Source organism: Bombina bombina, chromosome 2 (genome assembly GCF_027579735.1).
Source record: "Bombina bombina isolate aBomBom1 chromosome 2, aBomBom1.pri, whole genome shotgun sequence".
Lineage (NCBI taxonomy): Eukaryota > Metazoa > Chordata > Amphibia > Anura > Bombinatoridae > Bombina > Bombina bombina.
The window spans coordinates 1,221,747,434-1,221,764,124 of record NC_069500.1 but is presented as its reverse complement, the minus strand read 5'-3'; the positions used below and the strand labels follow the sequence as shown (position 1 = coordinate 1,221,764,124).

The 16,691-nt window shown below is 39.1% G+C and overlaps 1 protein-coding gene across 4 annotated transcripts in view; it reads left to right on the top strand.

The window, feature by feature from the left end:
• FIP1L1 (factor interacting with PAPOLA and CPSF1) overlaps positions 1 to 16,691 on the top strand; it is a 259,017-nt gene that overhangs the window by 195,778 nt on the left and 46,548 nt on the right. For all 4 annotated transcript variants that reach the window (XM_053703970.1, XM_053703971.1, XM_053703969.1 and 1 more), the window contains exon 15: positions 4,667 to 4,892. In XM_053703970.1, coding sequence (XP_053559945.1) covers positions 4,667 to 4,892 — 226 coding nt within the window. The remainder of the gene's footprint in view (positions 1 to 4,666; positions 4,893 to 16,691) is intronic.

Genomic DNA, 16,691 nt, shown 5'->3' with positions numbered 1-16,691 from the left:
ATTAATATAACTGTCTTGGTTATGCAAAACTAGGGAATAGTTATTAAAGGGATTATCTATCTCTTAAAACAATAAAAATTCTAGTGTAGTCTGTCCCTTTAAAGTTTGAACATCTTCACTCTTGGCTAAAGAGCTTTTATGTACTCTAGCAGGCCCATTTATCAAGCTCCGTATGGAGCTTGAAGGGCCGTGTTTCTGGCGAGTCTTCAGACTCGCCAGAAACACAAGTTATGAAGCAGCGATCTAAAGACCGCTGCTTCATAACCCTGTCCGCCTGCTCTGAGCAGGCGGACAGGAACCGCCGGAAATCAACCCGATCGAATACGATCGGGTTGATTGACAGCTCCCTGCTGGCGGCCGATTGGCCGCGAGTCAGCAGGGGGCGGCGTTGCACCAGCAGCTCTTGTGAGCTGCTGGTGCAATGTTAAATGTGGAGAGCGTATTGCTCTCCGCATTTAGCGAGGTCTTGCGGACCTGATCCGCAGTGTCGGATCAGGTCCGCAAGCCCTTTGATAAATGGGCCCCTAGGTGTACAGGACTCTAAACCTCAGAAGGATAAGTCTGTCAAGCACCTGAAATTGATTTTCAAGCCTTCTGCTTAGATTCCAGAAGTTATGTTTTTTTTGTCCCTGAAGCTATTACAGGAATATTTACTAAGAAATAGTCCAAGACAAGTATTCCCTATAATCCAGCTTCCAAATTTGAGAGATTTCCTTTACCAGATTTTAGTACAGAACTTTGGGAAACTATTCCTAATGTGAAGGAGGATATCTCAACTTTAGCTGTATTCTCTACTATTTCATTAAAAGATTTCAGCAAGCAGGTTACTGTTCAAACCAGCGATCTCTATCGCTTGTGTTGCTGCTACTGCTTCCCTGTGTTGTGTCAATCTATCTGTGGTTTTATCACATGATTCTGTTGAGGATGATTTTTAACATAGGTTGAATATTATATGATCTGCTAAAAGTTATTGAGGATATAATCTTGATTAATGCTAAAGTATGTCTTTAGCTATTACCAGAAGGACCTTATGCTTGACATCATGGCCATCTAACGTGGCTGCCAATCCTACACTTTTATCTCTCCCTTTTTTAAGGGAAGGTTTTGTTTGGCCCTGATCTAGATGCCATCAGTTATACAGTAATTGAAGGAAATGTAGTCTTTCTTCGCCAGGACAAAAGATATATGGCAAAGAATAGAACAGTTAGCCATTTTGTTCCTTTTGTCAATCAGAGAGCAAAAGTCCAAATAGTTAAAAAAAAAACTAAAAAAAAAAAACTAAACAAAAACACCTTCCAAATTGGCATGAAGGTGCAATCCCTCAATACAGATTATCTTTTGGTAGGGGGATGATTTTGCCCTTTTCAATACACCTGGTCCCAGTCTGTTTGGGATATTTGGGTTCTGAACCTAGTTTTCCTGAGTTACAGAATGTTTCCAAATCAGAGGACCATGTAATGCAAATCTCTTCCTTTAAAGTGCATCAGACCAGAAACTCTAGATTTAAAATCTTAAAACAAGTTCTCAGGGTTCCTTCTTCCATGATGGAAACAATTCAGACTATTCTCCCCATGGTTTAGTTTATGTCCATGATAGATTTTAAGTTTCTTACTTTCGTATCCATATTCACTGTCATGTTTTTAAGATTTGCCTTTCAGGTCAAGCTCTCCTTTGGTCTAGCTTCAAAAATGGGGCTTCTGTTGTACAAATTTGCAAGTCAGCAACATAATCTTTTTTTTACATACCTTTACTAATTTCTGCCACTTTGATGTTTTTGCTTTTTTAGAAGCGACTTTTAGTAAAAAAAAAAGTCCTTTAGGCAGCAATGTCTTTTAATTAGGTGCCTACCTTTCAATTGTCCCGTCCAAATTACTCATGGATTCCACATCTTGGGTATTAGTTCCCAGGATTAATGGTGGGTTTAATCGTGGGGAGATTCCACAAAACCCACCAATTTTTCATTACATTTACTTAGATTTTTTATGTCCTCAGTTTTAGTTTGCACCTCAAATTCCCTTTGTTGTCCTTTCCAACATTTCTACTTCTCCTTTCTTGTACATACAACTAACATACGAGAGAGGTAGGAGGGATTAAGTACTTGGGGATTAAGAGTTTGGGAATCTTTGCCTCCTCCTAGTGGCCAGGAGTTGAATTCCAGGATTAATGGCTCCCTGGTGGCCAGTAGTTGAATTCCAGGATTAATGGCTCGTAAACTCTCACCACCATGAAAGAAAGGAGTTTATCAGGTAAGCATAAATTTTGTTTTTCCCTTTAACTTTTGTTTAGAATAGCATTTCAGTAATAACACGTATCCCATTATTGCCAGGTTTAATCAGAACTGACTGGTTGCTATACTGTGTTTAACATTGCAGTTACAGTTTGTATCAGTCTTTTAATTCAATTAGGTATATTAACAACAATACTGTGTGATTAAAGTGTGTTTCTGAAACAAATCTACTTGATTGTATAGTACATCTCAGTCCTCAAAAGAGGCTAAACATCTTATTGACATCATGACAACTCAAGGAAATTAGCAGGCCAGCAGATCCAGATGTTATTTCTGGCAGGTTGCCTTGGACAGGGAATGTTATTTTTGGCCGCTGTATATTCTATGATATTAAACTTATTAATTTAACTCTTTGCTTTTATTTCATTAGTGCCTTTAATTTATATCTACACATTTTGTTTTTGTATATATTTACATTTTTTATGTAAATTTGTAAGTTTAAAGGGACAGTGTACACCAATTGTCATATAACTGCATGTAAAAGACATTACTATAAAGAAGAATATTCACAGATACTGATCTCAAAATCCGGTATAAAACCTTTTAAAAACTTACTTAGAAGCTCTCAGTTTAGCACTGTTAATAAGGTAGTCTGGGACACCCACTGAAAGGGGCTGGGTAAACAAAAAGAGCAGACACTCTCCCCCCCCCCCTTTCCCTGCATATGAAAAGACAGCATAAACAGGAGCCTGCAGGGGGGTCTGTAAACACATGTATACATCTGGCACTGTGGGGCTTGGATAGGAGTCTGAAAATCAGCAAGATGTTCTTAAAAAATAAGCAAAACTATACATTTTTATAAAAAACACTTTCAGATGGGCTATATAAATGGATCATCTACAAAACTTATGCAAAGAAAAATCTAGTGTACAATGTCCCTTTAAGGATGCGATTCTGCCTCTAACATAACCCTTTTTTGTACATCTATACTTTCTGACTGATTTTAATTACTATATGGATCTCAATTTTAGCTCTGTTGATGGTTAGCCTGGGACACTCAGTGGAAGGGGCTGAGAAAGCTGGAAGGCCAGACACTCAACCCACCCCTTCCCTAAAAATGAAAAGACGGATTACACAAACAGGAGAAATATGTAGACATCAGTATACATCTGATACTTGGGGCTTGGTTAGGAGTCTGAAAAGCAGCACAATATTAGTTAAAATAAAAAAACTATACATCGATACAAAAACACTCCTAGATTGGCTATATAAATGTATAATCTACAAAACATTTATGCAAAGAAAAATCTAGTGTACAATGTCCCTTTATCCTCTTAGTTGCACCATCTTATTTAAAGGGCCATCAAATCCCCCCCCCCCCCCAAAAAAAAACCAAAACCTTAAAGTACCAGTCAACACAGTAGATTTGCATAATCAACAAATGCATGATAAGAATACAATGCAATAGCACTTAGTCTGAATTTCAAATGAGTAGTAGATTTTTTTTTTCTGACAATTTTAAAAGTTATGTCTTTTTCCACTCCCCCTTTACCATGTGACAGCCATCAGCCAATAACAAATGCATACACGTACCATGTGACAGCCATCAGCCAATCACAATTGCATACACACTTATTCTTGCACATGCTCAGTAGGAGCTGGTGACTCTAAAAGTTTAAATATAAAAATAATGTGCACATTTTGTTAATGGAAGTAAATTGGAAAGTTGTTTAAAATGGCATGCTCTATCTGAATAACGAAAGCTTAATTTTGATTGAGTGTCCCTTTAACAGACTCTCCATGATTCTTTATCTATAGTATACAGCAGGGCTCAACAAACCCAGGAGCCTGGGAGCCACTGGCTCCTAGAATTTTACTCTTGGCTTCTTACTGGCTCCTAATTTTTAAACCGATTTGTCAAGACCTGGTATACAGTCAGTTAAGACATTATTTGTTATACAGCTTTTAAAGGAAACAAATCCCTTTGGACTTACACCCCGTGCGTGCCATCCCTCTCATTTAAGAGGGAATATAGGAATATTTACCACAGATTTACTTTTTGTCCCATGTCTACACAGTGAGCACAGTTAACTTTGTGTCTCTCACCATATACGCGTCTAATTAATGCATTTTTATTTAAACAATTTTTAAGGGGTGAGAGTTTGTGAGCAAATGTTTATCTTTATAGTTTACATGGGTCTGTAGTGTTCTCTAAAATCCATAAAACGAGACCTGTCCCTTTACCAGCACATGCATATTGTCATGTATTAGCCTATAAACTATTTAGGCAGGTTACAGCAATTTAAATTTACTCATTGAATTACAATATTCAATTACTTGTTTTCCTCATGTCCTGCATTATAGTAAAGCAGAAAAAACCTATTTATGCTTTCTAATAAACTCCATTTTCATCAGTTTTCCTTTTTTGTTTTCCAACAGTGTCTTTTCCTCATATGCCTGGCTCTGGTGGTCCTTGGTCCAATATGGTAGACACATCCAAACAGTGGGATTACTATCCTAGAAGGGAGAAGGAGCGAGACCGTGACAGAGAACGAGACCGCGAAAGAGACCGGGACAGGGAGCGAGACCGTGAGCGTAACAGAGAGAGGGAACGTGAGAGGGAGAGAGAGCGAGACCACAGCCCAAGTGCAGGCACTTACAATAGGTTGGTTTTACTTGCTTTTTTATCACGTAGATTTCTGTATAAAAATGACGTGGGATTTAAAAAAATCTTTTTTTTTTTTTTTTACATTTTAAAGCAGTAATAATGTAGGTGATGTAAATGCCCATTATCCAGTAGTTCAGTAGAACACAATAGTCTGCTGTGCTTTGTTTTATCTTAAAACTATTTTTAATGGTTTGCATGTTAAACTGTCAAGAACGGTATTCAGAAGGTGCATTACATTGTTTAACAGTTGTATTTAAGAGCTAATGGAAATCAGCTGTTTGATCATTGAATACAAAGTAGTAATGCCCTTTTGAATATCACAGATAACATTTCATTTACTGTTGTTTTATATTTTATGCACTGTTGAAATTAAATCTACCAACAGTAAAAAAAAGTTTACAAAGTCCAAGGATTTTATCATTTAGATTTTAAAAGTTTGATTTTTTTTTTTTTGTCTCTCTCTCTTTAAAAGTCTAATTTTTTTTTATTACAAATACTATGTACATATGGGTTTTTATTTGCAGTGTTTTATATTATAATGATCAATTGATTGGTTATTAAATAATTCCCTTCAGGCTCTTGCGATTTATTTATTTTTAGAATGAGCACAGTGCACTTTTGCTTTTTAAACTGATAATGCTATATATTTATGTATTAATTTTTTTTACAACCCCTGTATAATGACCGTTTCGCAAGTTCGCAAACATTCAATCTACAGAAGTACTGGGAGCCTGTGCTATTCTTATTGGTGATTATAATAGGATGTCCATTATAGATTCTTGGCTGAACTAAACACAGGATTAGCTTAGTATTGTTGTGTGCATATTTATTTTCTACAATGTAAATCCTAGGAATGCAATGAACAGACTTGGTTATTAGTGTTATTTCTTTTTGTTCATTGCAGTTTATTTTCCTACTCAGCAGCAAAACCTGACGTTTCCTTGCTTACTTGTCGAATTCCCTTTTTACCAACACTGGTGCTGGGAAAATATATATTTGGCTTAGGAAATGTATTTTAATAGCATTTAAAGCAGCAATGAGTTAAAAACAGCTTCCTGTGATTGATTAATATGGTGTTGAAAGCTAAATCTTCTGTTTTTTATTTTGTGTTCTGTTGCTGTTTTTGCATGTCCACCGTTTTGGTGCTCCATGGTTTGTCTTAACAAAGGAGAATATCTTGTTCTGTTGCCAAGCCGAGTTTTCCTCTCCCCAATATTGTCTATTACAACATGTCTCAAGCGATTGCAAAAATACTTCCCCATCTCCCCCCTTTAAAATATTCATATGGCAGGCATTAACAAAAGCTGCGGATGGATCTACTAAATTGATTGCATATTACTTAGTGAATGCTCTAGGAGTCAGTATTGTCATTTTTACAAGTAGAATATTCATAGAATGTACAGTTTTTTTGTTTATTATAAAGTTTGTGGTATTGGGTAAATGTAGCACTTCACCCTTTAGATGCTAGTAACAATCACGTTTTTTGTTTTTGCCCTGTAGTTAGTGTTTTGGTCCTGTAAATGGCGTGCGTTTTGTGTTACAAATTATAGGGTGAGTGTTTTGGAATTGGAACCCATATCCACATCTGTTGAACAGACAACTTGATTTAGGTCCAAAAACAATGGATGGATACTTAACTCATTCAATGCAATAAACTTACATAAAGCTTTTGTCTGATGAATGGTTAAATTATGGAACTCTGTTACTTTATATTGTCTATCACTATTTTTGTCTGCTGTGAAAACCCAAGTGGGAGCTTTTGCTCTTGAATTTTTTCCCCTTAATTTTTAACTTGTCCACTCTCCCTGCTTGTGCCACATGGCCTTTTTCAGACTAACCCTTCCAGTGATTAAACACAGTTGTGCTGTGGGCCCAAGAAAATGCAGTTTAGTATTACTCACTGTTAAGTAGTATGTTGTTTTTAGTCTAGCAACCAACCCATGCAATTTCCACATCAATTATTTTATTTTCAGTCTTCATTCTTCCAAAACATCCATTGCTACAACAAATCTAAAGAAACATGGAATCATAGAGACATACAAGCATTTTGTATATAAACCCAGGTTACGTTATTACAGATCTATTTTAGTATAGTCTGCTTTGGTGTTTACTAAGCCTTCTGAAATTCATATCACCCGCTTTTATTATATATTATATTTACAAATTCTGAGCACCTTATAATACATGCTAAAAGTAAAATAGAAAATCAAAATGAACCCCTTTGCAAAGGGAGTTACATATATATAAGCTGCTATCTTTTAATGGGGAATTGCTATTGGAATATAAATAGACAGACAGCGCAAAACATATACATGTCACAATTTATTATAAAACAAAAAAAAAAAGTCACACACTGTGAACATACTTATTGAGTAAAATATAAAAGCAATATGTTCAAACACTCAGCTTAAAGCATATATCAATAACGATAAAAATATAAAAAGCCTGTAAGTGGAGAGACAAAACAAACTGCTTGCCTGGCCAGGTCAGTAATCCAGACTATGCAAATTCAGGGTTCCTCCCCTGTATCATCCAATTACTTCCTTTGTTATTTGTACTAACAGGAAAGCACCTAGTGTCTCCTTTTATTCCATTGGACAGAATTTGAATAAAACAATATAGCTCTGTTTATGTATATTTGAGATATTTGATACATTGTTTCCACATATTATAAGGTACAATAATAGGCTATACAGTCTTCTGTTAAACAAACAATATAATAAATATTTCAATGCATTTTTCAGCTTCTCTAGATTCAACACTTTGTACATATACAGGGTACAACCATCGGATTTAAATAATATCCCAAACATTCTTACACCAGGAGAGTAACTTTATACGAACATATTTTTCAACATGATAGATACACTAATACAGAAACATATGACAAAATGTAAAAATACAAAATCTATTTAATTAGAGGGTTATATATACTATACCTGTGACTGACTGAAAAATAATAAATTGATTAACGTGAACAAAGGCTGTAATGTATAATACATTCTGATTTAACTAACTGCATTGTGAAATGCTATTAATTTACCTTAAACAAAAAAGGCTGCAATGTACAATACATTCTCAGTAACTGAAAAATATATAGTGCTACTCATTAACAATTGACAAAATTAACCATATACTATAGTGTTAAAATGTGATAAATTCATAGTGTATATTAAAAATGTATGGTTTTATTGACTGTAAAAGTAAAAAAAATAGTGTGGTGGTTATCAACTCCAGCCAGCTTGGAGTTGCGGGTGACCATCACGTGTAGAAAATAACTATATTTAAAGAATAGTCATATGGTGATCTCCCCCCCCCCCCCCCTATTTTAACATAACAGATTTTATGTGAAATACATTTTGCACAATTTAAATATACAATTACAATAATCTGTAACAGCTCCCCAGTTTGGGAATAGTTATATGAAAAATACCAGATCTAACCCTTCATTTAACCCCTTGGGGTATAAGGTCTCTATCTTTAAATGTTAGGGACTTTTTTAGGCAATATGAGCAGTAGTGACATCTACCGCAAATATGCCATCTTAAAAGTTGTGGTCTTAACCATTTATTTCCATCCTATTTATTAGACTGAGTTTCTACTAACCTTCTTCTGGCTACTGCCCATTTTTTAAAAAAAAATTTTTTGTCAAGTCTGATGGTACAAGAATAGTTTTTAGATTTCTACTCTTTTTACAGATGATATTGCTCTTGATGGGTAGAATACTTCCTAAATATGGATCTTCACGTAAAATGTACCAATGTTCATTTAAGATATTTACTTTACAGAGCTATTATTACCATTTGTAGTTAGCATTCCATCTATATAGATGGTATTAGGATCTTCCCTTATTTGTGTTTCGTTAATACTTTTAATGAACTATTTTCTAAACTTTATTTCCTTCTTAATACAGGGAGAGTCCACAGCTGCATTCATTACTTGTGGGAAATAAGGGTATCTGCCCTTTGAGATGGGACTGGAGTTTTAAGTAGTCTTGTCAGCCTCTCAGTGAGAGCATTGATGAAAGTTTGAGTCTGGAGATGCAGGGAGAGTCTTTCTGCGAAGCCATCCAGACTCATATTAACATCTCCTTAAGCAATCCGCGTTGACGAGTTTCGCTGCCTGCTTTCTTCACTCAAGTCCATGTCAGAGATGCTGCTATAATCTGTCAAACTTGAAGGACCGTGTCGCTGTTCCACGGCATAGATTCCGGTAAGATCGTTTCATTTTTTACTCACGTTAATGATAGAAGACAGGGTCTCCGTGGGACTCCTTTATCTTTATGGAATCAAGGGTTAATATCTCCTGAGGGGGATTATTGAACAGTGTTTTTTTAATCATATTTGTTATGTGATTTTGACTGCTTATGTATAAGAACGTTTGGGCTCATAGGCTGATACGGAACGTACAGGTTCTTTCCATCTTAATGGGAGGAGAATCCACGGCTTCATTCATTACTTGTGGGAAATAAGAACCTGGCCACCAGGAGGAGGCAAAGACACCCCAGCCAAAGGTTTAAATACCTCCCCCACTCCCCTCATCCACCAGTCATTCTTTGCCTTTCGTCACAGAAGGTTGGCAGAGAAGTGTAGGAAGATTCGGAGTAGTCTCTTGAGGAGGGTAGTACTCTTCGTAATGGGACTGAAGTTTTAAGTAGTCCTGTCAGCCTCTCAGTCCGGGATGCAGGGAGAGTCTTTCTGCAAAACCATCCCGACTCAGATTAACAGCTCCATAAGCAATCAGCGTTGACGAGTTTCACTGCCTGCTTTCTGCTCTCAAGTCCATGTCAGGAGCGATGCTACTAACCTGTCACACTTGAAAGGCCGTGTTCCTGTTCCACGGCATAGATTCTGGGAAGATAGTTTTATTTATTCACATATGATAACACAAGAAGACAGGGTCACAGTGTCTCCTTTTATCTGTATAGAATGAAGTGTTAATATCCTTGGAAGGGGGTTATTGAACGGGGGGGGGGGGAGATTTATGCATAATATTCTTTATTGTGTTTAATGCTGTGACATGTGTGAGATGAGCCTCTGTCGGTGTGAACAGTTTTCTTTAGCGAGAGATCGCTGCAGGCCTTTTTTGGCACATTTTCTCTCTAGTGCTGGGGCGGTCCTGCATGGCACTCCATGTGACCGAGTGTGGCCTCTTGAACTTCCTCTTTCTTGACCGGTGGTTTTAGGAGACGAAGCAGTTTCTCTGTGGTCCGGGTCATAGGAGGTGGTGAGTGCCATTGGGGTATAAAGGTGCCATTTAATTTCTATCTAGTCCGTAATAAAGGTGCAAGGTATGGAGGACTTTGATATGTTAGAGGTTTCTACCTCTTTAACAAAACCTAATAACTGTGTCTATTGTAAGGAGATTCCGGTTGATCTTCCTGCTCAACTCTGTTCCACATGCTTTGATAAAATTGCAATATCTAAAAATATTTAGTACAACAGAGACGTCCACCTCTGAGAGTTCTCCGTCCCGCGAGGGGCATTCCCTACATTCATCTCCAATTGCACATGCAGCTCCCCAGGGCACTATGACATCTAATCTACATTATTATCTCTTTCTTTCCAAGGTAATAATTCATTTGGTTCTCAGTTGGATTCTATTATTTCAACTGTTACTGGAGGAAAGGAGATTTTTCTGCCTCAGGATAAAAAACCTAAGGGTAAATCTAAGGCTTCAGCTGGTAGGGGTCAGATTAAGGTTTTTCAAGGATATTTGGATAAATTCTGTCCAAAATCAATGGATTCAGAGCATTGTCTCTCAAGGGTATCGAATAGGATTCAGAGTAAGACCTTCTGTGAGAAGATTTTTTTCTCACGTATCCCAGCAAATCCAGTAAAAGCTCAGGCTTTCCTGAAGTGTGTTTCAGACCTGGAGTCTTCAAGGGTAATCATGCCGGTTCCTTTTCAGGAACAAGGTCTGGGGTTTTATTCAAATCTATTCATTGTCCCAAAGAAGGAAAATTCATTCAGACCCGTTCTGGATCTGAAAATTTTGAATCGTTATGTAAGAGTACCAACTTTCAATATGGTGACTATAAGGACTATTCTGCCTTTCTTCTACAAGATACGAGTCCACGGATTTCATCCTTACTTGTGGGATATTAACCTCCTGCTAACAGGAAGTGGCTAAGAGCACCACAGCAGATATACATATATAGCTCCTCCCTTCCCTCCACCCCCAGTCATTCTCATTGCCTGTGTTAGTAATAGGAAGAGGTAAAGTGAGGTGTTAGTTTTAGATTCTTCAATCAAGAAGTTTTTTATTTTAAATGGTACCGGTGAGTACTATTTTCCTCAGGGAGATATGGAATGAAGAAGATTTCTGCCCTGAGGTTGATGATCTTAGCAGCTGTAACTAAGATCCATTTTGGTTCCCACAGAGCTTCTGAAGGTAGTGCAAGAGAAATCTTCAGTGTGGAGAACAGTGTCATGCTACAAACAGCATTGAGGTATGTTCAGTCTTTTATTTCTGAGGAGACTTGGTATATCAGAACTGGCTGACATTTTTCCCTGCAAGGGAAGGGGTAATCAGTAGACCTGTATCACTGAGGGTGTTACTGAGAAATCCTTTGTTTTATACATATTGCTTTGACACTGTATTGGGGCTGGACACTGGAGAGGCAGCTTGACATTATATTTTAATAAAGTCAGTAGGGCTGCAGTTTCTTGCTAAGAGATTTTAGGGGACCACATGGCTTTATTTTTCAAACCACTTCCCATGCTGTTAAACAGACTGTTAAGACGATGTCCATGATGGACGGGGGCCTATTTCGCGCGCTCAGACGCGCAGTTTACTCTGACTGAGAAGGCAGCAGGCATTAGCTCCGGTGGGGCCTAAAGTTGTTTTCTGTTCACCTGATCGTTGTCGAGTCATTTTGCAGTACCCTGGGGGCAGGTAGGCCCCACAGCAGAGCTGTGGCGAGGTGCAGGGGGTCATTTTTTCTAAGATATATTTTTTTATTAAATTGTCTTAGAGGTTAAATTCACCTTTTACTTATAGGGTGCAATAATTTTCGGGCCAGTTGAATTACTATATTTAACTGTGTAGCGTTTTTAAACGTTTTAGGCAGTTTGAGAAAAAATTGTTGCGCTTTTTATTTCTTATAGGCGCAGTACACATTTTTCTAAAAGTTGTGTGAATCAATAAATGAGGTGATTTACGACTATTGTGGCTATTACTAGTCTGTTCAACATGTCTGACATTGAGGAAACTAATTGTTCTATGTGTTTAGAAGCCATTGTGGATCCCCCTCTTACTTTGTGTACCTCTTGTACTGAAAGGGCCTTACAATGTAAAAAGCATATTTTAGGTAAAGAAAGTGTGCCTAAGGATGATTCTCAGTCTGAAGAGAATCAGGATATGCCATCTAATTCTCCACAAGTGTCACAACCTTTAACGCAAAGTACCTCAAGTGCGTCTAATTCTTTTACTCTGCAGGATATGGCTGCAGTTATTTCAACTACCCTTAAAGAGGTATTATCTAAGTTACCAGTGTTACAGGGTAAACGTAGTAGGACAGGAATTAATTTGAATACTGAGTCCTCTGATGCTTTGTTGGCTATTTCCGATGTACCCTCACAGGGCTCTGAGTTGGGGGTCAGGGAATTGTTGTCTGAGGGAGAACTTTCAGACCCAGGAAGTATGTTACCTCAGACAGATCCGGACGTCATGTCCTTTAAATTTAAGCTTGAACACCTCCGCCTGTTACTTCGGGAGGTTTTAGCGACTCTGGATGATTGTGACCCTATTGTAATACCACCAGAGAAATTTTGTAAAATGGACAAATATCTAGAGGTACCTACTTACACTGATGTTTTTCCGGTTCCTAAAAGAATTTCGGAAATTATAAAGAAGGAATGGGACAGACCGGGTATACCGTTCTCTCCTCCTAATTTCAAGAAAATGTATCCCATATCAGACACCATTCGGGACTCTTGACAGTCTTTCCCTAAGGTGGAGGGAGCTATATCTACCCTGGCTAAGCGTACAACTATACCTATTGTGGACAGTTGTGCTTTCAAAGACCCTATGGATAAGAAGTTAGAGGGTCTTCTAAAGAAATTATTTAATTATCAGGGTTTCCTTTTACAACCAACAGCTTGCATTGTTCCAGTTACTACTGCAGCAGCTTTTTTGGTTTGATGCTCTAGAAGAGTCTCTGAAGGTTGAGACCCCTTTAGAGGACATTTTAGATAGAATTAGGGCTCTCAAGCTAGCTAATTCTTTTATTACAGATGCCGCCTTTCAAATTGCTAAGTTGGCGGCGAAAAATGCAGGATTTGCAATTTTGGCGCGTAGAGCGTTATGGTTAAAATCGTTGTCTGCTGATGTGTCATCTAAATCAAAGCTCTTAGCTATTCCTTTCAAGGGGAAGACCCTAATCGGGCCTGAGTTGAAGGAAATAATTTCTGACATGACTGGAGGTAAAGGTCACGCTCTGCCTCAGGATAAGTCTGTTAAGATGAGGGGTAAACAAAATAATTTTCGTTCCTTTCGAAATTTTAAAGGAGTACCCTCTGCTTCCTCTTCCTCCGCAAACAGGAAGGGAATTTTCCTCTGGCCAAGTCCGTCTGGAGACCCAACCAGGCTTGGAACAAAGGTAAGCAACCCAAGAAGACCGTTGCTGCTACAAAGACAGCATGAAGGGACGGCCCCCGATCCGGGTCCGGATCTAGTAGGGGGCAGACATTCTTTACCCAGGCTTGGGTAAGAGGTGTTCAGAACACCTGGGCACTGGAAATCGTGACCCACGGGTATCAACTGGAATTCAAAAATTTTCTCCCAAGAGGGAGATTTCTTCTTTCTCAATTGTCTGTAAACCAGATAAAGAGTCGTTCTTACATTGTGTAAAAAAACCTCTCTACTATGGGAGTAATTCGTCCCGTTCCAAGATCAGAACAGGGACAGAGATTTTACTCAAATCTTTTCGTAGTTCCCAAAAAAGAGGGAACGTTCAGACCTATTTTAGACCTAAACAAGTTTCTCAGAGTTCCATCCTTCAAGATGGAGACCATCCACACAATTTTACCATTGATCCAGGAGGGTCAATATATGACTGCTGTGGACTTGAAGGATGCATTCCTAAGGTTTGCCTTCCTGGACAAACATTTTCAGTTCGTGGCTCTTCCCTTCGGGTTGGCCACAGCACCCAGGATCTTCACGAAGGTTCTAGGGTCCCTTCTGGCGGTTCTCAGGCCGCGGGGCATAGCAGTGGCGCCTTATCTGGACGATATTTTGATTCAGGCGTCAACTTATCTGACGAAATCTCATACAGACACAGTGTTGTTATTTCTGAGAACTCGCGGATAGAAGGTGAACCTAGAAAAGAGTTCACTAGTTTCACGGACAAGGGTTCCCTTCTTGGGAACTCTGATAGATTCTGTAGACGAAAATATTTTTGACGGAGGTCAGAAAGTCAAAAATTCGAAATACTTGCCGAGCCCTTCAGTCCAATCCTCGGCCATCAGTGGCTCAGTGTATGGAGGTAATTGGATTAATGGTAGCGGCAATGGACATCATTCCGTTTGCTCGTTTTCATCTCAGACCACTGCAGCTGTGCATGCTCGGACAGTGGAATGGGGACTATGCAAATTTATCTCCTCTGATAAATCTGGATCAAGAGACCAAAGACTCTCTTCTTTGGGGGTTGTCGCCGGATCATCTGTCCCAGAGGCAGTGTTTCCAAAGACCCTCGTGGGTGATAGTGACAACGGACGCCAGCCTTCTGGGCTAGGGTGCAGTCTGGAATTCCCTGAAGGCTCAGGGTGTATGGACTCAGGTAGAGTCTCTACTTCCAATCAATATTCTGGAATTGAGAGTAATATTCAATGCGCTTCAGGCATGGCCTCAGTTTGCTTCGGCCGAATTCATCAGATTCCAGTCGGACAACATCACGACTGTGGCTTATATCAATCATCAGGGGGGAACGAGGAGTTCCTTAGCAATGACCGAAGTATCCAAGAAAATTCGATGGGCAGAGGCCCACTCTTGTTATCTGTCAGCAATCTACATCCCAGGAGTAGACAACTGGGAAGCGGATTTCTTAAGCCGGCAGGCTTTTCATCCGGGGGAGTGGGAACTCCATCCGGAGCTATTTGCCTCACTGGTTCTCCGATGGGGCAGACTGGAATTGGATCTGATTCCAAGATACGGATCCAGGTCGAGGGATCCTCAGGCCGAACTGATAAATGCCTTGGCAGTGCCTTGGTCGTTCAGCCTAGCTTATGTGTTTCCACCGTTTCCTCTCCTTCCCTGCTTGATTGCTCGGATCAAATAGGAGAGAGCTTCAGTAATTCTGATTGCACCTGCGTGGCCACGCAGGACCTCGTACGCGGATCTAGTGGACATGTCCTCTCTGCCACCGTGGAAACTTCCATTGAGACAGGGCCTTCTCATTCAAGGTCCTTTCCAACATCCAAATCTAAATTCTCTGCAGCTGACTGCTTGGAGATTGAACGCTTGATTTTATCTAAGCAGGGATTCTCCGATTCGGTCATCGATACTTTGATTCAGGCACGTAAGCCTGTTACTAGAAAGATCTATCATAAGATATGGCGTAAATATCTTTTCTTCTATAAGATACGACGAGTCCACTGATTCATCCTTTACTTGTGGGATATTATCCTCCTAACAGGAAGTGGCAAAGAGCGCCACAGCAGAGCTGTCTATATAGCTCCTCCCTTGACTCCACCCCCCAGTCATTCTCTTTGCCTACTCTAAGTAATAGGAAGGGTAAAGTGAAAGAGGTGATAAAATGTTCGTTTTTATTTTCTTCAAGCAAGACTTTTTTATTTTAAATGGTACCGGTGAGTGCTCTTTTTTTTCAGGCAGCAGATGGATGATGATTTCTGCCTGGAGACTGATGATCTTAGCAGTTGTTACTAAGATCCAGTGTAGTTCCCACAGAATGGCTGAGGAGTACTTAAGAAACTTCAGTGTGAGGAACGTTTTTCATGCTACAAGCATTGAGGTATGTTCAGTCATTTTTTTGACAGTATCCCCATGAGGGAAGGGGTAAGCAGTAATCCTAATGTATAGAGAGGGATATTACTGGACCTGTATGTTGGGCTGTAAAAAATGGTTAACACTGATAATGGATGTTTGTGGGTAAACGATTCTATGAGGGGAGTTAAAATAACATTTTTTGTGGCAAACTTTTTCATTTATTTTGGAATGGAGGGTACACATGGCTTCATGTTCACTTGGGTATATGAACCCACATGGCTAGGCTTTTTAGACCGCTCTGGTGCGGTTATTGTTTAAGGCTATGAGACATTGAGGTAGATGGGCGGGGCCTGTTTTCGCGCCCTCAGTTGCGCAGTTGTATTCCCCATGCAAGCAGCAATCTCCAGCTCCGGTGGGCCTTTCAGGAAAGTTTGGGCCTAATCGAAGGGTTAATCGATTTTTGCAGACCCCTGAGGGCAGGTAGGCGCCATAGCAGGGCTGTGGCGAGGTGCAGGGATTTTTTGTGCTTACATATAAAGTTTTTTTGGTATAACGTTTTTTTGTCCTTAAGGGTTAACTATTCCTTTTCTTGTGGTGCAATCTTAGCTGGCAAGTTGGGATACATTTATCATAAATTTGAGATAATTTTATCGTTTTAAAGCAGTTTTGGAAAAATGGTGTGCTTTTTTTCTCTTAAAGGCGCAGTACCGTGTTTTTCAGATTATTTTTTTCACAAAATAAAGTGTTTTCAAGCCTGTTTGTGGTCATTACTAGCCTATTTTAACATGTCTGACATTGAGGAAAGCCAATGTTCCATGCCATTGTGGAACCTCCACTTTAAATGTGTCC